This window comes from Fonsecaea monophora (genome assembly GCF_001642475.1).
Source record: "Fonsecaea monophora strain CBS 269.37 chromosome Unknown Scaff154, whole genome shotgun sequence".
Classification (NCBI taxonomy): Eukaryota; Fungi; Ascomycota; class Eurotiomycetes; order Chaetothyriales; family Herpotrichiellaceae; genus Fonsecaea; species Fonsecaea monophora.
This window is the reverse complement of record NW_019174085.1, coordinates 1-20,783: the sequence shown is the minus strand read 5'-3', so window position 1 is coordinate 20,783 and position 20,783 is coordinate 1. Positions and strand designations below refer to the sequence as shown.

The 20,783-nt window shown below is 54.9% G+C and overlaps 9 protein-coding genes across 9 annotated transcripts; 3 read left to right on the top strand and 6 right to left on the bottom strand.

Moving 5' to 3' along the window:
* Positions 1-261: 261 nt before the first annotated feature.
* AYO21_11329 (hypothetical protein) lies at positions 262-1,173 on the bottom strand (the record flags this gene model as incomplete). Its single annotated transcript, XM_022661225.1, has 1 exon — positions 262-1,173. One exon carries the CDS (start codon positions 1,171-1,173, stop codon positions 262-264), a length of 912 nt encoding a protein of 303 aa, XP_022506459.1.
* Positions 1,174-1,690: 517 nt separating this feature from the next.
* On the bottom strand, positions 1,691-3,601 carry AYO21_11328 (hypothetical protein; the record flags this gene model as incomplete). The annotated part of the gene is made up of 1 exon (XM_022661224.1): positions 1,691-3,601. The coding sequence occupies one exon, from the start codon at positions 3,599-3,601 to the stop codon at positions 1,691-1,693; it is 1,911 nt and encodes a 636-aa protein (XP_022506458.1).
* A 1,014-nt stretch (positions 3,602-4,615) lies between these two features.
* AYO21_11327 (hypothetical protein) lies at positions 4,616-5,608 on the top strand (the record flags this gene model as incomplete). Its single annotated transcript, XM_022661223.1, has 1 exon — positions 4,616-5,608. One exon carries the CDS (start codon positions 4,616-4,618, stop codon positions 5,606-5,608), a length of 993 nt encoding a protein of 330 aa, XP_022506457.1.
* Positions 5,609-6,164: 556 nt separating this feature from the next.
* AYO21_11326 (hypothetical protein) lies at positions 6,165-8,003 on the bottom strand (the record flags this gene model as incomplete). Its single annotated transcript, XM_022661222.1, has 5 exons — positions 6,165-6,310; positions 6,455-7,290; positions 7,377-7,552; positions 7,663-7,734; positions 7,809-8,003. 5 exons carry the CDS (start codon positions 8,001-8,003, stop codon positions 6,165-6,167), a joined length of 1,425 nt encoding a protein of 474 aa, XP_022506456.1.
* Positions 8,004-8,880: 877 nt separating this feature from the next.
* On the top strand, positions 8,881-10,552 carry AYO21_11325 (hypothetical protein; the record flags this gene model as incomplete). The annotated part of the gene is made up of 2 exons (XM_022661221.1): positions 8,881-9,082; positions 9,168-10,552. The coding sequence occupies 2 exons, from the start codon at positions 8,881-8,883 to the stop codon at positions 10,550-10,552; spliced, it is 1,587 nt and encodes a 528-aa protein (XP_022506455.1).
* Positions 10,553-11,253: 701 nt separating this feature from the next.
* On the bottom strand, positions 11,254-12,702 carry AYO21_11324 (hypothetical protein; the record flags this gene model as incomplete). Its single annotated transcript, XM_022661220.1, has 5 exons — positions 11,254-11,911; positions 12,033-12,089; positions 12,165-12,229; positions 12,436-12,480; positions 12,544-12,702. The coding sequence occupies 5 exons, from the start codon at positions 12,700-12,702 to the stop codon at positions 11,254-11,256; spliced, it is 984 nt and encodes a 327-aa protein (XP_022506454.1).
* Positions 12,703-13,784: 1,082 nt separating this feature from the next.
* Positions 13,785-14,615, bottom strand: AYO21_11323 (hypothetical protein; the record flags this gene model as incomplete). Its single annotated transcript, XM_022661219.1, has 1 exon — positions 13,785-14,615. The coding sequence occupies one exon, from the start codon at positions 14,613-14,615 to the stop codon at positions 13,785-13,787; it is 831 nt and encodes a 276-aa protein (XP_022506453.1).
* A 1,871-nt stretch (positions 14,616-16,486) lies between these two features.
* AYO21_11322 (hypothetical protein) lies at positions 16,487-18,445 on the top strand (the record flags this gene model as incomplete). Its single annotated transcript, XM_022661218.1, has 7 exons — positions 16,487-16,862; positions 17,008-17,089; positions 17,178-17,503; positions 17,580-18,148; positions 18,215-18,280; positions 18,330-18,370; positions 18,430-18,445. The coding sequence occupies 7 exons, from the start codon at positions 16,487-16,489 to the stop codon at positions 18,443-18,445; spliced, it is 1,476 nt and encodes a 491-aa protein (XP_022506452.1).
* A 234-nt stretch (positions 18,446-18,679) lies between these two features.
* On the bottom strand, positions 18,680-20,680 carry AYO21_11321 (hypothetical protein; the record flags this gene model as incomplete). The annotated part of the gene is made up of 4 exons (XM_022661217.1): positions 18,680-19,141; positions 19,194-20,107; positions 20,157-20,494; positions 20,550-20,680. 4 exons carry the CDS (start codon positions 20,678-20,680, stop codon positions 18,680-18,682), a joined length of 1,845 nt encoding a protein of 614 aa, XP_022506451.1.
* Positions 20,681-20,783: the final 103 nt, after the last annotated feature.

Here is a 20,783-nt window from a genome sequence, read left to right as displayed (position 1 = left end):
ATGATAACTGGAGCTCGCTGTCACAACCACCATGACCACTGCAACAGCAAGATGTCCCTTGAATGGATGCTATAGCGTCTCGTCGACTGTCACTTGGCCCTTCGGCCGTGACTTGACACCTCTATCAAGCCAATGAGTCCAGCTTCTGGGATAGAGATCTCAAACACGATTTGATACCATGGGCGCGCGGCGCCTCTAGAAATCAAGACCTCTTTAGACATCGAAACCTCATGGTCATCTGGTGGCTTCAATCCTCGATACTCACAGCTTCAGCTTGGACTGAACCCATTTGCCTGCTTTTTGAAGAGTAGCATCCGCTTCAGGAGCTCTGCCAGCCATGAATATATGAACATGTTGCATGCCCTCCGCGACCTCTTTATCCACGTCCACACCAGCCTTTTTGGCCTTTTCTGCCAAATCTTCGGTATCGCTCAACAGTGCCTCATGTCCGCCGGCAACGAGGTACAAGGGCGGATAACCGGACAAGTCGGCATAAAACGGGTTGGCCAAAGGATTTTGAGGAGACTGGCCTGCTAGCCACAACAGACGGCCTTGACCCAGCGATTCGCGACTGGCAAGGAAGTCCTTTTCTTTGTTGATGTCCATGGTCTTGCCCTTGCATTCAATATCCACCCAAGGCGAGAAAGCCACTACACCGCCTGGTCGCGGCTTCTGCAGTTCTAGGATCTTAAGTGTGGTGGTCAGTGCGAGATTCCCCCCAGCAGAGTCTCCTGAAATTATGACCTGCTCGGGAGAAAAGCCTTGCTGCAGGAGCCAGTCGTAGGCGGCGACGCCGTCCTCGATCTGGCTGGGAAAAGTCGCCTCGGGAGCCCTTCGATAGTCAGGCACGAGGACCTGTGTGCCAAAGGCCTTTGCAATGTGGCCCCCGAGCTTCCGGTACGCATTTGGCGAACCACTGAAAAAGCCTCCGCCGTGGAAAAACACCGTCACATGTTTCGGAGAGGCACCAAGGGGTCGACACCAGATCGCAGGACGCACGGTTCCGGCACAGTGTGCTTCCTCATATGTGACGTCCGTGGGCTCGGACGCGAGTTGGTGGCATTCTTCTGTGATGATCCGAAGTATATCCAAGGGGAGGGTCGGGTTCGCCGTCATTGTCGATGTCAACGACTTGTAGAATTCGGCAAGCGCCTCGGATTCCTTGGACGGCATTTTGGCGGACTGGGACGACGATCAAGACTGTCTAGGTGAAAACGATAATCGGCACTTGGAGAGAGCAAACGTGTTTCGGATTACAGATAATCGTTGCAGTTCGGGATGTTGAGCAGCAGGTGGCCAAGAGGGAAAGGTACAGCTGGGGGGCCATTACGACTTTATACTCGCTGTAGAGTTCACTATCGTCGCGCGGCTTCACGGTCTGTCCTTCCCCGAGGCACATTATGCACATCTGAACGGCATTTCACTTGCAGAGCATGTTTTACGACACAATATGACGATGTTTAGATATGCCGCGGCAAGCAGAATTCCGCTTCCGACGGATTCATCTACATTGTACGGGAGAGAGGATCCACGAGGGAGTGTTCGATATGCAGTTATGGGGAAAAAGCTGCCCCTTAAACTCTCAGGCTTATGCAGCAAGTCTCTCTAATTTCTGTGCAAAGGCGACAAAGAGCGTGAATTCATGAAACTCCCTTCCTGAGCATCGACACAAGCTCCTCGGCGGTCTATTCTAAAAGGTAGAGACCTCAAGTCCTTCCAGTTTACCGTCCTTCTCCCAGGCATTGGCGAAATCTATGAAATCCAAAGGGCCACCAGACCAGATGCCTTTCCTCATCATCTTGGCCAATTCCTCGGGGGCTGTGATGCTCTCCAATTCACACTCCCGGTTGTAGTAACTGGGAGTACAACCGGCCATTGCGGCGCCAGAGATGGCACCCTTGGCAATTGCAGCGGCCCAGGCCTCTTCTGCGTCTTGGGCGGGCTCTACCACAGCCTTGGACTTGCCTTCTTGCTCGGCCTTCTTGACCACGGTGGAGATGATGTAGACGGAGTGTTTGGCCAGGTAGTCTAGGGCGACCATGAAGTTGGGCGACGTCAGAGTCTGACTGGTCCCGGTGAAGAAGAAGTTGGGGAAGTCCCGAGTGGTTATGCCGTGCAGGGTGCCCACGCCACGGTCCCATTTCTCATTCAAGGAGAGTCCATTGCGTCCCGTAACAGGGATGCCTGCCTGCGCCGCAGGAGAGTTGGCACCCTCGACCTCGAATCCCGTGCTGAAGACGATGACGTCGACCTCGATCTTTTCACCGTTGACGATGATGCCGTCGTTGGTGATCTTGGTCAAGCCTGCACCCTGGGTGTCGAGTAGACGGACGTTGGGTTTGTTGAAGGTGGGGAGATAATCATCATGGAAGCAAGGCCGCTTGCACCAGCTGGCGTACCAGGCCTTGAGGCTCTTTGCGATCTCGGGGTCCTGGACTACCTTGTCCACTCTCTCCCGAACCTTTTCCTGGCGCTCCAGGTCCATGGAGCGATACCTCTTGAGAAATTCTGGGAGGTTTTCCATGGTGAGCCCCTTTGCGCGAGGGCCGCCGGTCAGAACCGCGCCAGAAATGAAGTGGGACCAGGCGTCGTCCACCATGTCGACGCTCGGAGGTTCATACGGGTCGCTCATGCACTCGAGGAAGTTTCTGATTCTCTCCTCTTGCCAACCGGGCTTATTTCCGATCTCTCGTTTCCAGACCTCTGGGTCGGTGGGTTGTTGGCCCCGAACATCGACGCCAGCCGGGGTTCGCTGAACGACGTAAAGCTGCTTAGCCCAGTTGGAAAGCTGGGGGATGGCCTGGATGGCCGTTGCGCCCGTCCCAATGATGGCTACTCGCTTATCTTGCAACTTATCGAGAGTCCAGTCGGTCGGGGAGCCGCCCGTGTAGGCATAGTCCCATCGAGAGGTGTGGAAGCAATGACCCTTGAAATCCTCAATGCCGGGGATACCTGGCAGTTTAGGATGGGTGAAAAGGCCCGGGGCCAACACAAAAAAATCGGAACGAACATGGACTCTGCGCGCGTTGCCGTCGGGGGTTTTCTGACGGAGCTCAAAGCTCCAGCCCTTTTCATGCTCGTCCCAGCTGGCCGAGTCCATCTCGGTGTTAAACGAGGCGCTCTCGCCCAGGTTGTACTTTGAGGCTAGCTCGTTGGCGTAATTTCGGATCTCGTACCCATACGAGTACTTGTGTTTTGGCATATAACCGGTCTCCTCGAGCAGAGGGAGATAGATATAACTCTCGACGTCGCACATGATGCCTGGGTACCGGTTCCAGTACCAGGTGCCGCCGAAGCCACCGGCGCGGTCGACAAACAACAGGTCGCTCAGCTTGAAGCCCGCGCGGAGGAAGTGGATGCCATAGAGGATGCCGGCGAACCCGGTACCAAGGATGACGACTTTATAGTGATCCCCATCTTCCAAGGGATGCGTGGGTGCCGAGTGGCCCTCCCAGGCCCAGGGATCGACACCAAAGTTCTTGAACTTGTCAGACTCGAGCACATCGACATATTGGGCCGTGCCGTCAGGACGCAGACGCTTTTGTCTTTCCTCTGCGTACTTGGCCTCGATGACCTCGACGTCGACGTCTTTGGCGATCATCTTTGCAAACTGGACACCAAAATATCTGGGATATGGGGGTGGGGGATGGGGGAAATAGGGGAGTGCGGGAGTATGGGGGAAACGCTGGAGGAAGAAGAGCAGGAGGGGATAAAGAGCACCAGCTTCTTTCCCAAGTCCCCCTTGAAGCGAAAAAGTTTAAAAAGAACAGACAGGAAGCGTATCTCGAACCTGACGGATCTCGGACTCGCAATTCAGCGTCTCACAGCCTTTGCCTTATAACGACCAAAACGTTAGAAGACGATGCCGAGGGATACACATGGCCAATGACACACAGAGCGAAGCCGAGGTTCCCTCCATCCCCAGGAATTATCAATCGAGCCTCGCTCCAAGGTCCAAAAGTATACTTTGGAACTTGGAACGAACAAGAATGTGCTGCTTTGTGCCCACAATGCATTAATATGGGGTGATGGAGCATTCAAGGTAACAAGACGTTGCCTGACTCGATCGCCTGAGGTTTGTGCATTTTCCTCTGCCCCTTCGGACAGAGACCCGGTGACAGCTGGGATCAAGTCTCATGTATTCTTTGCCTTATGGAATTTCAGTCTTTTGTGGATCCCGGATTCGGGGCTCAAGGTCATACAGACGGTCCGGCTGATCGATAAAGAACGGTCCGGACTATCCCGCCACTTTTTGGTTGGAGTTTTGTCTCGTGTTTGTGGCGAGGGATTTTATTATGTTTGTTGGGGTATTTGGAGTATGTCTTTAATGTTTCACAGATTTATACAAGCGAAGGAAAGAAGAGTGAAGGGCGTCCGCTGAGCTGGTCCTTTGGTGAAGGTCCGTTCTATCAACCACCAACCTCAAACTCTACTCAACCTGTGTGGCTCGTTCTTCAGTTCCACACTCAGACACATTTCATTCCTTATCAGATTAGATCTTACAACCACCCTCACCGTCATATCCTGTACCGCGAGGCTGCAGGGCTGAGTCACCGCAGAAGTCGTGAAGCTCGTCCCGATCATGAATTGCTATTCGACCCTCACACACAGCTCCATGTCGACGCTGTGTCGCCATGTTAGCTCCGCCACGAGCCCCATGGCATCGGGGTCAAGTTTCCTTCGCTGCCTAACCCTCACGCCTTCGCTACGTCGACCGTCTCACGGGCTTCGTCCGCAGTCAAGAACCATAGCGACAGTCAACGACACGGCGATCAAGGTGAAGAAGATCGCGGGAGCTTGTGGGGCAGAGATTTCGGGCGTCGACCTAGCAAAGGACCTCGAAGACGCCAAGGTCCGAGACACGATGCACCAGGCCCTGCTCGACCATTTGGTCATCTTCTTCCGCGACCAGGGACATTTGACCCCAGACACCTTCCTGGCCTTTGCCCGCTACTTTGGCAAGCCCATGCAGTACCCCATGATCAGCGGCCTGCCTGGCTACCCACTGATTACCGAGGTGCTGAAGCGCGAGCACGAAAAGACAAACTTTGGCGGCGTGTGGCACGCTGACACGACCTATCTCAAAAGCCCGCCTATGGGCACCATGCTCGTGTCTCGCGTGCTCCCTCCCCACGGCGGCGACACCTGCTTCGCCAACCAGTACCTCGCGTACGAGGCGCTGAGCGACGGCCTGAAGAGACAGCTCGACGGCCTCCGCGCCATCAGCAGCTCGGCTAAAGCCGAGGTGAGCAAGACGCGCGAGGACCGGGTCAAGGAAGACGGCGCGAACCCAGGCGTCAAGCCCGCCGACCTCGAGGCCTCGCACCCGGTCGTCCAGACGCACCCGGAAACCGGCCGCAAAGCCCTCTATGTCAACGTCGCCCACACGCTGCGGTTCGACGGCTGGACCGAGGAGGAGAGCAAGCCCTTGCTCGAGTACCTCTTCCAGCACCAGGTCCGGCTCGAGTTCACCTGCCGCTTCCGGTGGGAGGTGGGATCGCTGGCCTTTTGGGACAACCGCTGCGTCCAGCATAACCCCATCAATGATTACCACGGGTACAAGAGGTCTCTGCACCGCATCACGCTCGAGGGATCCGTGCCACAGTAGAAAGAGTCAACAACAACGCAGGGGTTTCTGTTGGAAAAGTTCTTTGCTTGCTACCAATTACTACTCTTGCACGTTCTAGCATCGATCAGTTTTGGGTCCCTTGGGATCGTTGTTTTGATGGGAGGAAGGGACTTGGAATTGGGAGTGAGGAGGAACAGGGCTCGAATCATTGATCAAAAAAAAAAAAGGAAACAGAAAACTATCATCATGAGGCGTGGCGACGGATGTTTTTCTTTGGCTCTTTGAGCTTTTGCTTTTCCCACACGCATATACCACATATAGCACGAACCATTCTTTGCTTTAGCCCAAGAGCATTAAAAAAACAAAAAGACTCGGCTACAATGTACTCTGGCCCTCTGTTCCGAGATCACGTCTAATGCTGCTAATGCTTGTGGTGATCACTCACCCACCAACCCATCGAGATATGCCCGTCGTGTAGTGTACCTGTATTTATATAACCCCGGTTGCCCACTGAATACCCTTATGCGGCTGATCCTACCACATCGTAGATCCTGCTGGGTAGGGGGGTGATGTCGCCACTATATTTATTTTTTATTTATTGCGTGACACCCGTCTTCTGGAGGTCTTCTATGGCCGCGTCGGAAAGTCCAATTTCCCTCAGGACTTCCGAGGTGTGTTCGCCCAGAAGCGGTGGGCGGAGTTTGACGGGCGTGGCGGCCTCGGAGAACTTCACGGGCGGACCTGTTTCGTGGGGGAGAGGTGTGGTTAGAATGAGGGTTCCGTCGGGGAAAAGAAGCCGGAGGAGGAGGGAAAAAGGGGAAGGGGGGGGGGGAGGCAGGAAGTGAGTAAAAGAGACGGGGAAGAAAAGAAGGAAAATAGACCGACCGAGTAGTTTGAGCACGCCCGACTTCAACCCTTCGTACTCGACCGGCTGAAGCATCTCGCCAGCCTCGATCTGCGGGTGCTTGAAGACGCGTTCCATGTTGTTGATGGCCCCGTAGGGCATGCCGCTCCCCTCGAAGCGCTCGAGCCACTCGTCGGTGGTCCTGCTCTCGAAGCACTCGCGCAGGATGGGCGTGATGACCTCCCTGTTCTTGACCCTGGCCGAGTTGTTCTCGAACCTCTCGTCGTCGACCAGATCCGGCCGACCGAGAATGTCGCACAGCCGGCGCCACTGGCGCTCCGTCGACGCGCCCGTCACGACGTGCGAGTCCTTGGTCTTCCACGCGTCGTAGGGCACCACGCTCGGGTGCGCCGTCCCCCACCGCTGGGCCTCCTGTCCCGAGTTGACCCAGTCCATGCCCACGTTGATCAGGAGCGACACCATCGACTCGAACAGCGACACCGTCACGCGTTGGCCCAGACCCGTCTCCTGGCGCGCCAGTAATGCTCCGAGGATGGCCCCGTGCAGGTACAGCCCCGTGCACAAGTCGATGATCGAGACGCCGGGTTTGGTCGGCGGTCCACCGCGTGGGCCGGTGATGTGCATGAGTCCAGCCTCCGCACCTACAATCATGTCGTAGCCGGCTCGTTTGGCCCAGGGTCCTTTGGATCCGTATCCTATGCAGCTCCGCTTAGTGACTTGGGGAACCAGCGCCAGTGAGGTGAAGGATATAGCTATACCTGAAATACTAGCATAGATGATCCGGGGATTGACTTGTTTCAACTTGTCATATCCCAGACCGAGCTCGTCAATCTTGCCGGGAACGAAATTCTCGATTCTGTAAATCATCACGTCAGACAAAGGAACCCAATGGTAGACTCGGGGTGTAACTGGACAGGAATGGTGAATGTCGGGATTTCATACATGACGTCGGCGTCCTTTGCCAGTTCGAACAGGATTTCGTGCGCCTTGGGGCTCTTCAGGTCGAGACATATCGAGCGTTTGTTGCGGTTACACGCCGCGAAGAAGTTGGACATTGGACCTAGCTTGGGGTCCCAGTTGTCCTTTTCCACTGGGGGCTTGTAGTGCCTGAGATCATCCTATACAGGCAGGGAGGTTGGTTAGATGTGTGAAGTAGGGAGGACACTCGCCCGCCGTTTGGGACGAGTAGAGTTAGGGATAAACAGAGACTGAGAAGGTAGAGACGTACTCCTTTCTGAGGCTGCTCGACTTTGATGACCGTGGCGCCATAGTCTGCCAGGATCTGCGCGCAAAAAGGACCCTAAAACAATTCCTTTGAGCCGCACGCTTCAAGATCGATAGGGTAGGACCTGGCCTGGATGGATTCCAACCTACAGCAATCACTCGAGAGAGATCAAGTACTTTGATGTTATTGATCAAGCCTGCCTTCCCTTGACCCTGACTTGACAGGTAACGTGACGACGACCGACCGAGGCTGAGGCATGGTCTGGTTGTCTGTGGGCGAAGTCGCGTTGAGGCGTGGCGGGTGAAAACCTGTAGTAGACCTCGCATCGGTGGTCCCATTCCCATGGCTTCTTGAGCCGCAGCCGCCCTCTTCGTAAAAACTTGAGAGTCCCCGGTGTTTTTATTTTTCAAGCCTCACACAAGAACAAATGGCCAAATCAAGATCTGTTGACAGCAGAGTTCGAGAACATCCCATCCATACTGGTTGACGGGCAGGTAGGTGTCTTGGCCTAAACCCCCTTGTACGGAGAAATAGGTGACCCCACATATTTCCTATTCAGGACAAAACTCTACTCCCAAAAACAGTTAGTCTAATTTCAGCTGACCACACTGCCAGGCTCCGGGATCGACCCGGCAAACATCCGAGGCCCCGGCCGGCAGGTGAATCGTAACAATACAAGTAATACGAGGTACATGTACATGGGTGGGCTTGGCGACAAGGTCATCACTAGGTAGGTAGGGTCGTCTCCAGGTCGCCTAATAATACTATCCAGATCGGCCTTTTAACACCGAACCAAATCAGTCTTCTCCGGCTATCGCTTGGCCCCCGTCAAGGGCCATGATCAAACCCTCCAACTATGATGCCGGGCACGGGGCCCGTAAACCCTTTGAGGTCTTGTGATCTTCACCCAGGAATTCCAACGCGCTTAGAGATCATGAACGTCGGGGAGATGTTTCCCCCATCCGGGGGTTCTAGCGGAGAATCAAGCGCGTGGCAATAACTCATCCCCGAGCAGTGAGGAATTGAAACTTCGTATTTAAAAGGCCCAAGGGCCGGTACTTGGCGCCTTGTTTCTGGTGTTAAGCATCTCTCTACCACGCCTCCCCCGGCTGAACCAGCACGCCCAGACAGTGCCAGGACCGAAGTCTCCTCGGTAGCCATCGTCCTCGTCCTCGTGCAAGCTCGCGCACCAATCATCTTCCTTTTCTGGCCAAGAAAGCCATGGCTCGATTCTGGGGCCTTCGTGGGCGGCGGCTTGGGACTGCGGTCTGGACGCTGGCCATGTTTGCGCTCATGAGCTTCGGCTACAATCAGGCCGTGGCTGGCGGTGTTCTGGGCAACGACTCGTTCAATAGGCAGTTCCCGCAGATGGATACGCTGCATACCACAGGCGGCAAACAGGAGCACAACTCCACCATCCAGGGTGCGTTCGATATTGCTTTGTTACAGATTCCCCCTGGGGAAATTAGTTTTTTAATGCTAAACACAAAAAACAAATGAGTCTTTAGGCACCGTTGTGGCCCTCTACACCCTGACGGGGACTCTTGGCGCCTTGGCCTGCACCGTCTTCGGCGATGTCATCGGGCGTCGACGGACGATCTTCCTCGCGAGTGGCGTCCAGATCGTGGGGGAGATCCTGATGGGCACGTCGTTTTCGTTTGCGCAGTTCATCGTGTCGCGAATCGTCGTCGGACTCGGCACCGGGGGCATCCTGGCCACCGTCTCGGTGTGGCAGGCTGAACTGGCAAAGGCAGAGAGCCGCGGAGAACACGTGTCGGCGTTTGGCATCTTTGGTGGCCTCGGCCTCGCGCTCGCGTGCTGGGTCGATTTCGGCGCGTCCTACGCGCGGTCGTCGTCGTTTGCGTGGCGGTTCCCCTATATGGCCTCGATCATCCTGTCCGCCGTGGTCATGGTGTTCATCTTCACCCTGCCGGAGTCGCCGCGATGGCTGATCAAGGTCGGCCGGATCGACGAAGCCCGCGAGGTCATGCATCTCCGCTACGACACCGACGACCACAACGAGGTTGTCGAGGCCGAGATCCAGGGCATTCTGGCCTCGTTCGAGCGTGCCAAGTCGGTTTCCCTCGCGGCCATGTTCACCATGGGGCCCGAGCGAATCTTTCACCGCCTGGTGCTCGCGGCGCTCACGCAGATGATGCTCCAAATGTCCGGGGTCAACATCGTCTCGTACTACGCCGCGCTGATCTACGAGGTGAACCTCGGCTTCAGCGCGACCGTCGCCCAGATCCTGGCCGCCTCGAGCATGTTTGTCATCGTCCTCGGCAGCGTCGTCTGCTCCTACACGGTGGACCGGTTCGGGCGCCGCGCGCTCATGCTGACCAGCGCCTGCGGCATGACCGTCTGCATGTCGTGCCTGGCCGGGCTGACGTCGCGGACCGAAAAGGCCGCCATCAACGCGGCCGTCTTCTTCCTCTTCTTCTACTACTTCACCTACACGATCGGGTTCCTGGGCATCCCCTTCCTGTACGCCAGCGAGATCGCCCCCGTGCACTTGAGAGCGGCCATCTGCGGCGTCTCGACCGCCGTGTCGTGGCTGTTCAACTTCCTCGTCGTCGAGGTCACCCCGATCGGCTTCACCCACGTCCACTGGCGCTACTTCATCCCCTACGCGGTCCTCAACCTCTCGTGGATCCCCATCGTCTACTACCTCCTCCCCGAGACGAACGGGCGCTCACTCGAGGAGATTGACGAGATTTTCACCCGCTCCAACAACATCTTCGACTGTGTCAAGGTCGCGAAGCAATTGTCCAAGAGGCGTCCGCGGGGCTTTGTCGACGAGGAGACGGTGATCCATGCCGATCAGAAGTCTCCTTTGGGGGTGGCGAAGCGGGATGTCGAAGAGGCAGAGGCAGAGGTGGAGAAGTCGGAGTAGGTAGACTGACAGACAGAATACGCGGATAAACAGCTGGCGATGTGCCACCATGTATGTAAATGTGGTCAGGTGAGCTGCGAACAGACAGCACAGTGGTCATGACGGATTCTATCTTCTGGACGGACTCATTCTTGGTGATGGAGGAGGGAGGTTGTTTGAATTTCGCTCGCGTGCGTACGTACGTACGTAGAGATGCTACTTTATGGTGGAATTACTCTGTTTAACCGACTATGAGGTATTGAGGTATGAGAGTACTCGGCTCCCGACCCGTGCGATGCTCCCGACTCGACTTCCAACGTAGACCATCCCAGCACAGCATAACTAGTTGAGAATCTTACAAAGTACAAAGTATGCGGTGCAAAATCCTGCTGATTGTCACGGTATGCCTGGTCGGTGTCTCTGGACCCAGGATGTCTCCGGCCCGTCACCCGTCACTCATTTCACGATACCCGTCCATTCCGTGTACGACACTGTTGACACGCACATTCAAGTAGAAGTGTGGCTTTGAGCGGGGGTTGAAGCCGAAGGAGCTGATGGCTGGCTGGCTCGCTGGGTTGCTGACTAACGGGCACAAGGCTGAGAGACTACCTTGGTATGTATATACATGAAGCATGGCATCAATGTATATATATCTGTAAAGCGCCAACATTTGGTGAAACCGATATAAATATATTCTATCTACCCATTCCCCCTGCTCGCTATCAAGACCTCGTTTTGTTGTTCATGGTCGTCAAAAAGTCAATCACGGTCGTGTACGTGACCAACAAGATCCCTCCGCCGGGACAGAAGCGGGCCAACTTGGGCACGAGTCCCTTGTACAGGGCGCTGACGCCCTCCTCGCGGATGACGGTGGCCAATGCCGGAAAGGCCCAGTTGTACTTGCGGACCTGGTGCGTGGACGTGGCGACGCTCTGGATGCGCGACTTGACCACGTCGAAGGGGGTGTTGACGAAGATGCCGGCCGTGCCGCCCAAGCTGCCGGCAATCAGGTCGTTGGTCATCTGCCCGGCCTTGGTGTCGGCCTTGGGCAGCAACGCGCGGATCTGGAAGATGCACCCAAAATAGGCGGCGTTCCACACCACGGACCGCCACATGGTGCACTCGAACCCCTGGAAAAACACCGACAGTCCCTCGTTCCGCGCCAGCTTGCCCACGCAGTCGACCACGTTCTTGTACTGGCTCGCGTTGGCCGGGTTCTGCATGCGCAGCTTGACCACCTCGAAGGGGCAAATGACAAAGCTCTCGGCGACACCCGCGCTGGCCCCCGTCACGATCGACAGCGGCTGCGTCATCTTCTCCTGCCCGAAGAGTTTCTGGTAGAAGCTGCCGAAGGCGGCGTTGGACGCGAACTTGGTTGCTCTGCAAAGAATGATATCGGTAAGCCATCCAAGAAAAAACAACGTGATGAGGATCGAGTGAACCAACCCCCCTTTTTGGGGGTTAGATAGCAACCAAAAAACCACATGGTTGTGCTTCTTACCTTTTTGGTGCTTCCATGAGTATAGGAGCTCCAATGGCTCTGTAAAAGACCGGGATCCTAAAAGGTCACTCGTTGTGTCAGAAACCCGAGAGGCCAAACTTGGTCGCCGCAGGGGGTGTACTTGAGACTCACCCTTCCTGGTACAAGATCTTCCTTCCACAATCGATCATCCCAGTGTACTGTCTAGAGGCTGAATTCTGCAATTGTCTAGCCAAAGGAATAAAAAGGGGGATCGTCAGCAGATTGACTTGACGACAGCCTCGTGCCTTCTACCAAAAGGTCACCAAAGGGTTTCGTCCCCCCTGTTCCCCCTTCCCAGAAGATGAACTTACAATCTCGTTTTGATAACATCCAGAGGATACCTGCGTGGGATTCGTCCCTCTGGTCAATACCTTTCACATACCCCCCAGAAGGGGAAAGTCGTTTTCTTTGCGTACATGACAAGAACCTGCAAATGGAAGTTTTAGAAGGACAGACCCAGAAAGTGAAAGGCAGACCAAAGCAAACATACCTCACTAACACCAGCGACAGCACCTGCCAGGAACTGATACCGAAACGGCACCGTGGCCTGTTTCTCTTTGATTTGGGGTGCAGGTACAGATACAGGTGCCGCGGCGGTTGTAGCCTCGCCGTCCACGACGGGCACTGGGGTCAACTTGACCGCCGACATTTCGAGTGACAAGGAGAAGGCAAGTTTGTAAATGGTTTAGAATGATTTGGTCGTCTTCAAAGTAGGGACGAGTCTTTCTTTCCTTCTCTCTTTCTATTCACTCTTTTTCCTCCGAATGGGTGAGCCAAGGATGATTTGATAGAAAAAACCCCCGTCCAACCACAAACCCGGGGAATCGCGTCTGCGTCTAGTGAAACACTCTCAAGTCAAAAACGCCGGCAGGTTGCAAATGGATGTCAGCCGACATAGAGAGAACTCATCGGCGCCCATACACGCCCAGGTGATTGTCAGCCGTGAGAAATTCGGAGAGAGAGAGAAGAGAAGGAGACGAACTACCCAGAGTATTACTGGTCTGCCAGCATACATGGCCAGGTATTGAAGGGGGAAGGGAGGGCTATTGGGGAGACAAAACCACACCGCCCGTTTTTTGTTCGAGTCCCACGTTTCTGACAATTCAGTTGCCATTCTTTACCCATGGTAACGACGGGTTTCGGAAACAAATGCTGGTGGATCCCAAAGACGCCGAGGGCGGCGGAATGCAACCGGTGGCTTTTCCCCGCCCTTGGTTAGACCGACCTAGACAACTTCCCAAGGAAAATCATCTAGGGACTACCTGTAAACATTGATTGAAACACTTCGTAGCGAGATGAACTTGGCGAGTCGGGGGGGAGACTGGAGAGGATGGAGAGCTGGAGAGCTGGGTATCTGGGTATCTATTGCTCTCCACCACTTCTGAACCGAAAGTGGGATTTCGCCTGTCGTACTTTCTACCTCGTATACACAACCCAAGTAAATGAGATCGGGGGACTGTATCCCATCTCTAGAGATTGTATATACTGCAGTAGAGCGTCTTTCCAGCCTCGATATATACCTACATAGGTGGATGTAGGTATATTTGGATCTTCCTTGCCTAATAGCAGGAGATGTCGCGTTCGGTTTCCCGTTTCAAACCCATCAACTTCCATACGGAAAAAATCCATGTGCTATGGTTTGAATTTCCTCGAAATTGACCAACGTGCTGCCCTGCCTGCCTTGCCCTGCCTGCCTTGCCCTGCCCTTCATCGCATCTCCTCCATTTTGATCTACAACTTTGACTTCCTCGCGGCCAGTTTCGCCAGGACTTCACGAGTCATCCTCTGCGGTTCCGAGACGTCGCCGCTGCCTTCCTCGGTCTCGAACGAGCGGCCGAAAAAGTCGATCGAGTTCCTGATGGCTTCTTCCATGGTGACGTTCTCCCACCGCCGCATCATCTCCTTTTGGATCTTGATGGAGCGCGGGCCGCACTCCTCCAGCTCGATCAGCCACTGCTCGACGGCCTCGTCCAGCTTCTCCTGGTCCTCGACCACCTTCTCGACGAGGCCCCAGCGCTCGGCCTCCTCGGCGCCGATCTTGTCGCCCAGGTAGAACAGCCGCCGGGTCCGCCCCCAGCCGATCAGGCTGGTGATGAGCGCCGCCTCGACGACGCTGGGCACGCCCACTTTGACCTCGGGCATGCCGAAGACGGCGTTCCTGCTGGCGACGCGGAAGTCGCACGACACGGCCAGCTCGAGCCCCCCGCCCAGCGTGTACCCGTTGAGACGCCCGATGACGGGGACGGGGCACTCACGCAGCGACTTGCAGGCGTGGTGCATGGTGGTGATGAAGGCCCGGCCGACCTCGGGCGTGGTCAGCGTGGCCATCTCGTTGATGTCGGCGCCGCCCACGAACGCCTTGGCGCCGTGTCCGGTCAGCACGACGGCGAGGAGGTCCTTGTATTGCTGCACCACCTCGGACACGGTCTTGGGGATCTCCCTCATGATGTGCGAGGACAGGGCGTTGAGCTTGTCCGGCCGGGAGATGGTGAGAGTCGCCACGGTGCCCGTTTTCCGCCTCGAGATGTGCGTGAGAAGTTTGCCGACTGATTTTGACGCCATATTAGAATGGATGATAGGTGACTTGAGTGACTTTGCTCTCTTTTGTTTTCCTCCCTTTCATACACACACTCTCTCTATCACAGATCTCTCTCTCTCTCTGTCTCTCGCTGTCCGTCCTTGCCTGTGTTGACTATTATGCGGGAAATCGGATTACCTCTCTTCTATTGGTGCACCCCACCGAATTATCACTTTTCTCTCAGAAAAAATTTCCAAGTCACATTAGTACCTAGGTACAGCCAGTAGAGTAGAAACCACAAGTCTCGGCATACCACGGAGCAATGTTCCCCTTGACTGAGGTGGGCTGGCTAGACCAACATCGGCTCTTGCACGGGTGATACGGGCGGGACCTCCCCCCTCCCCGTGACCGAGTTTGCAAATTGGTGGGTCGTTGGACCTTTTGTCTTCCACATCATCATCTCTTGGTAGAAGATCTTCTTGAAAATTCTCGGGACGTTGCTCATACTACAACTCGTCCTTCTCAGGACTGAATCACACTGTCTACTCGTCTCCGTCGTCGCGCCGGCAAACAAGGCTGTGACCCCCTTAGAGGGCAGTATTGCCGAGAGAATTGTAATGACCGTCAGACAGATGGCCGGCAAATCGGTAATTTACTTGATTGCTACCGAGTATATGCCATGGATAGAGGTGAGAAACTACTCGTAGTGAGCAGATGATCCCCAAAGAGCCCCGGCACCCACGACGCTACGAGGTATTTCATTCGAGAGTAGATGACGAGGTCTCATGCAACTAACAACAATACCGTGGTACAGCGAGCTCAACCCCCCTTGTCACAGTCACGTGATCGTGCACAATGTTGTCCCTACCCGTCCGTAGAAGATGGTCTGGCCGGTGGTCACACGCGTTGATAACTTTTTCTCGACTCTGTAACTTGGTTCTCGGGAACGGAAAAGACCGTTCCGGGCATATGCATCTCCAAAGATTGTGCAAAATACCTCGTTGGAGACGTTGAGACAATGGATAATGACCCGAGGAAGTGGTAATGCAAGGGACGCGGGAATACGTGGCTTCCGGGGTTTTCTTTTGGGATCTCGAAGCTTTGCGTGCTTGCTCGCTGGTGGTCAACATTAGGCATTACAAGCACGCGTTTGAAAACACAGATACCTCGCTCGTGTGTCGACGAGTTACTCGGTATACGAGTAGGTACACATACTACGAGGTACGAGTAGTGCGTAACTAGCGTCAAACTCTCTTAACTTGCCTTACTTTACTCGGTACTTACCAGGGTATGGGTCTCAGATGGAGGGAGACTTTCGGGCCAACCGAGGTGGGACCCCACGATCCCCGTCGCATCCCAGATCCCGCGCTTACGACTCGTTTTTCTGTAGGGAGCCGAACCTTCCGAGGCTGTCCCCCGCGATCGTCTCCACATGCCTCGTGATGACTTTTTATCGCCCACCGGTTGTACCTGGTTCCCCCGAGCTTTACCCCAGAGACGGGCTAGTCATGGTCCTTTTTACGGACGTTGAGGCGCGGGACCGGGGGAGGAGGGGAGTTGGGAGTAATTTTTCGAGACATCTCGTAGGGTACCGTACCTACCGAACCTGGGAACCTGCGAGTTCTTTACCTAGGGGCGTGGATGGGTAGGTGGTGGAAGCGGGGGATGGGGAGGGAAAATATGGGCTTGTATTTGTGTATGTTGTCTCTCCTTGGGGCTTGTGGTCCCTTTCTCTCGAGCAAATGGTGAAGTGAATGCGGGCGAGTTGCTTAGGGGGGGTCTTGTAACCAGTAACCTCTTACCTATACCTATACCAGTCAGTACCTACCTACAGTGTAGCAGTACCAAGAAACCCCCTGAAGCAAACACACCAGCCCCCTGACTCCCATCAATAGAGAAATTTAATTTACAAGCCATGGCGACCACTTACAAAGTCCCCGCGGTCGCGGACCTGAGACACCACTACATCAACGGCGAGTACGTGCCGTCGAGCGAGCCCGCGACACTCACCCTCCTCAACCCTACCGACGGGTCCGTCGTGACCGAGCACATCCCCGTCGCCGGGCGCGACGACGTCGACCGCGCCGTCAAGCACGCCGAGGCCGCCTTCAACGGCGAATGGAGCCGCATCACGTCGCTGCAGCGCAGCCAGCTCATCAACCGCCTGGCCGACCTGGTGGAGGAGCATCTCGAGGACATCCTGCGGCTGGACTCGCTGTCGTCGGGCGTGCCCATCTCGCTGATCCCGAAGCGTGAAAAGAATTACATTGTGAACACGTTGCGGTATTTTGGTACGTTTCCTGCCTACCTACACCAACCGACCACCCATATAAAATGATGTCCTTGTGGCTGCGGCTGCGCTGCTTTGGATACCTGTGAGGAAAGGGAGCTGTCCAAGAAAATTTTTGATTCATTTCTCATCATGTGTCTCTATAGCCGGCTGGTGCGATAAACAGAACGGCGACTATTTCCCTGCCGACGACGGCTTCGTTAAACTGGTCCGCCATGAACCCCTGGGGTACGTATGCCGCATGCAACCTTGACTGGCGTCACTTGAATCGAGGAAAAAAAAAAAAAGACAATGGCTAATAACAACCCGCCCACAGTGTCTGCGTGGGCATCTGCCCGTTCAACGGCCCCGTCTCGACCATGATCCTCAAGGTCGGTCCAGCCCTCGCGACCGGCAACGTCATCATCATCAAACCGTCCGAGAAGACACCTCTCGGCTCGCTGGCCATAGCGCCCCTGTTCAAACTCGCCGGCATCCCCGACGGCGTCGTCCAGGTCCTCACCGGTCCTGGCAGCACCGGCGCCCTCTTGGCCTCCCACATGCGCGTCCGCAAGGTCTCGTTCACGGGGTCGGTCCCCACGGGGAAGAAGATCCAGATCTTGGCTGCTGAGAGTAATCTGAAAAGAGTGACTTTGGAGTTGGGTAAGCCTAGTGTTCTTTCCACCCCCCTCTCTCTCTTCGAAATTACAACGTTGACCCCTGTTTGTTACTATTCCAGGAGGCAAAAGCCCCGCCGTGGTCTTTGGAGACGCCAACATCGACAATGCCGTCACGTGGACCAGCAACGGTATCCTTACCCGCACGGGCCAAATGTGCGTCGCGGCGTCGCGGGTGTACGTGCAAAAGTCCGTGGCCGAAGAGTTCACCCAGAAATACGTGCAGAGGCTGAAGGACGCGGTCAAGGACTTTGGCGATCCTCAGGACCCGGATGTCTCATACGGACCACTGGTTGATGACATTGCCTTTACACGCGTCAAGAAGATGATTGAGCGGGGCAAGGACGAGGCATGCCTGGTCGTGGGTGGAAACACGCTGTCAAACACGGGTTGTTTCATCGAGCCGACCGTCTTTGTCGACCCCAAACCCGACGCGCAGGTCCTACGCGAGGAAGTCTTTGGCCCCGTCGCCGTGGTCCAGACCTTTGAGACCGAAGACGAGGTCGTCGACCTGGCCAACGACACCGAGTATGGCCTGATGGCAGGCGTCTTCACCACAGATATTAACCGGGCACTTCGGGTGTCGGCCAAAATCGATTCTGGCGTCGTCGGCATCAACTGCGTCAGTGTGGTATGTGTCTCAGTTCCCTTCTTCCACAAACTCGAGTTCTGTCCACGTTTTTGCTCACTGCGTCAGATGAATTTACAAGTCCCCTTTGGCGGCAAGAAGGCTTCTGGCATTGGCAGAGAGTTTGGTTCCTACGTAAGGTGCTTCCACAATTAGTCAAATGCCGGCCTGCTAACGAGAATAGGTGCTTCGAGCTTATACCGAACCGAAGACCATCATTATTAAGTATGTCTGGCGATTTTTGATGTCGTCAAAAATACTGTGTGACTGACTAAAGATCACAGTATGAATCTCCCGTAAGGGTTCATGAATCCGCACTCAGGGCAAGGCCGGCATACATCAACGCTTGGTCCAGGAAGGGATAGATGGAAAGAAGAGAGGAGTTGACGTTTCGACAATTGGGCGTCCCATCGAATTTGTGAATAACAATTTTCACGTTGCTGCGAACCTAGGTTGACGCCGCGTCTTTCCCCTTTATGCCGGAGCCACCCAGCCACAAGGCTGCTTGTGACGGGTGGCCAAGTGATATATATATCAATGAATAGTTGACAAAGACTGCTGGGGGCCCGTAAATGTACCATTGGCCAGCGTCATAAAAGTGTTATCCTCTTCAGCCATGAAATCCCCACCATGTTGCGTCTCATTAAAGAAGGAGAAGAACGGAGGCAGTGGCAGGTGCATATCCGAAGACAAAACCGTATCTCTAGCCGGAGAGATGTGGTCGATGGATGTTTGGGGTCCACGTGAAGTGCCTCTGGTCACAGTGGAATCGGCTTGAGACGCTGCCCCCGCTGGGGAAGTTTCCCAGTGCGAGCGTGCTGAAGGATCATTGACAGATCTCGAAAGCGTCTTCTCTGGATCGGACATGACTCCGTAGTCCAACACAGACCATAAATTTCGTAGATCCGAAGTCTCGAGTGGTGTAGACAGGGGTTCTGGTGCGAGTAACCCTGCGTATCTGGAACTGATGGACCAGAAAGTCCGGAGACCCGATGCCTGTTTCAAAGGGTTCAGTGCGAGTGCGGGATGATCAAAAAGATATACTAACCATGAGTCTCGTGTTGTTCCAGTATTTGCCAATGTCATCTAGATAGGCGAGAGTGGAATTGAGGAAGTTCATCGAGTTCTGTGAAAGCTCGACGTTGTCGGCGTTGGTGTACAGTGCATGAATGCTGCCCGCCACCAAAAGACAGTAGCCGTAAAAAGAAGTCGAGGCTTGAAATCCGACATCTTTTGCCGCTCCAAATACCATTGTCAGATGACCGGCGTGTTCGAGGCCTAACTTCAACGTCCGCGCAAACCATGTCGTCGGTGTCTTTGCTGCAGTGGCATCACTGCGCATGCGAAGGGTGAAGGGATGAGCGAGGAGGCAGTGGCAGAGATGAAAGATCATGCGCGAGAAGATCATGTGCCCTGCCACTTGGGGATCGGTGCTCCCATCGTCCTTGAGGCTATGCTGGCGAATTAGCTCGTTAAATGGGGCGCCAGTATCCAGACAAGACTCGAAGAACAGTAAGCTAGAGCTTATGGCCACATGCTCGGACTGGGGATTCCAAGGCGGCGCCTCGTGACTCGTCTCTGGCGTATCGAGCATATACCGAGCACAGCGACCTAACGTACGTGCCATGAGGACCACGAGGGCAAATTGCCCGGGTCGGTAGGTCGACTGCTCATTGAGAGCGCCCACATTGTTGAGAAAATCCGTCTTCTGTGGAATCATCTGGCGAAAGTGGGTTTCATCACACGGTAATTGTACCTGGCAGTCGGCGTCAAGTATCACTGAAGGTCGCTGTCTGGAGCAAGCAACAAAGCGGTCGAGCAGATAGACGGACCAGAATAATCGGCGCCGCTCCTCTTGATCCACGACGGGAAGTGCAGGGTCGGGTTCTCGCATAAGATGAAGATCTTGACTGATCCGTACGGCAAGGCCAGTCTTGACCCACGCGGCACGTCTGCGTCCAGCTATTCCAGTTTAGAAACGGTCGGTAAGGCAAAAGGTAAGGGTTCTCACCAGCTGAATCAATCACCGACACCAGGGCAAGTGCTTGGACAATTGCCGTGTCTGCCGCTTCATCGAGAGCATAACCAGCCGTGACAATCAATTCCCACGACCTCATAGCATATCCATCTCGTGCTTCAGCATGCTTGCCGTGAAAGTAGGGGTCACTAGAGTACCGCATGGCAGCGGCCAAAAAGGCAAAAAGCAGGTAATCCGGCCAAGTGTCATCCTCAAGCTTCTGACGAAATTTGGCTTCATGAAAAAATGCATATGGCTGATTATGACAACGCAAGAAGAAAGTGTCGCAAGCCCTCAATAATACCGGTTTTGGGGGTAGATGCTTGTAATTTCTGTGCCGTCAGAAAAGAGGGGAGATTGCATTCAAGCGAAGGGTTGTAGACTTACGGTTGACCAGGACTTCGTGAGTTGGAGCCTTCGGGAGAATGTGGCTTATCGCTGCAGACGCTGCGAGGGCGTATATCCTTGCCAGAACCAGTGGAGATGCCCTGCTGTTGTGCTAGAGCATTCACAAGCATGGGTATACAGCTGCAAGGTCGAGTTCAGCCATGTGATAGAGCTGCACAAACACACACGCGCGCGCTCCCTCTCTCTGCTTGGGGGTTGGGGGGATGGGGGCTC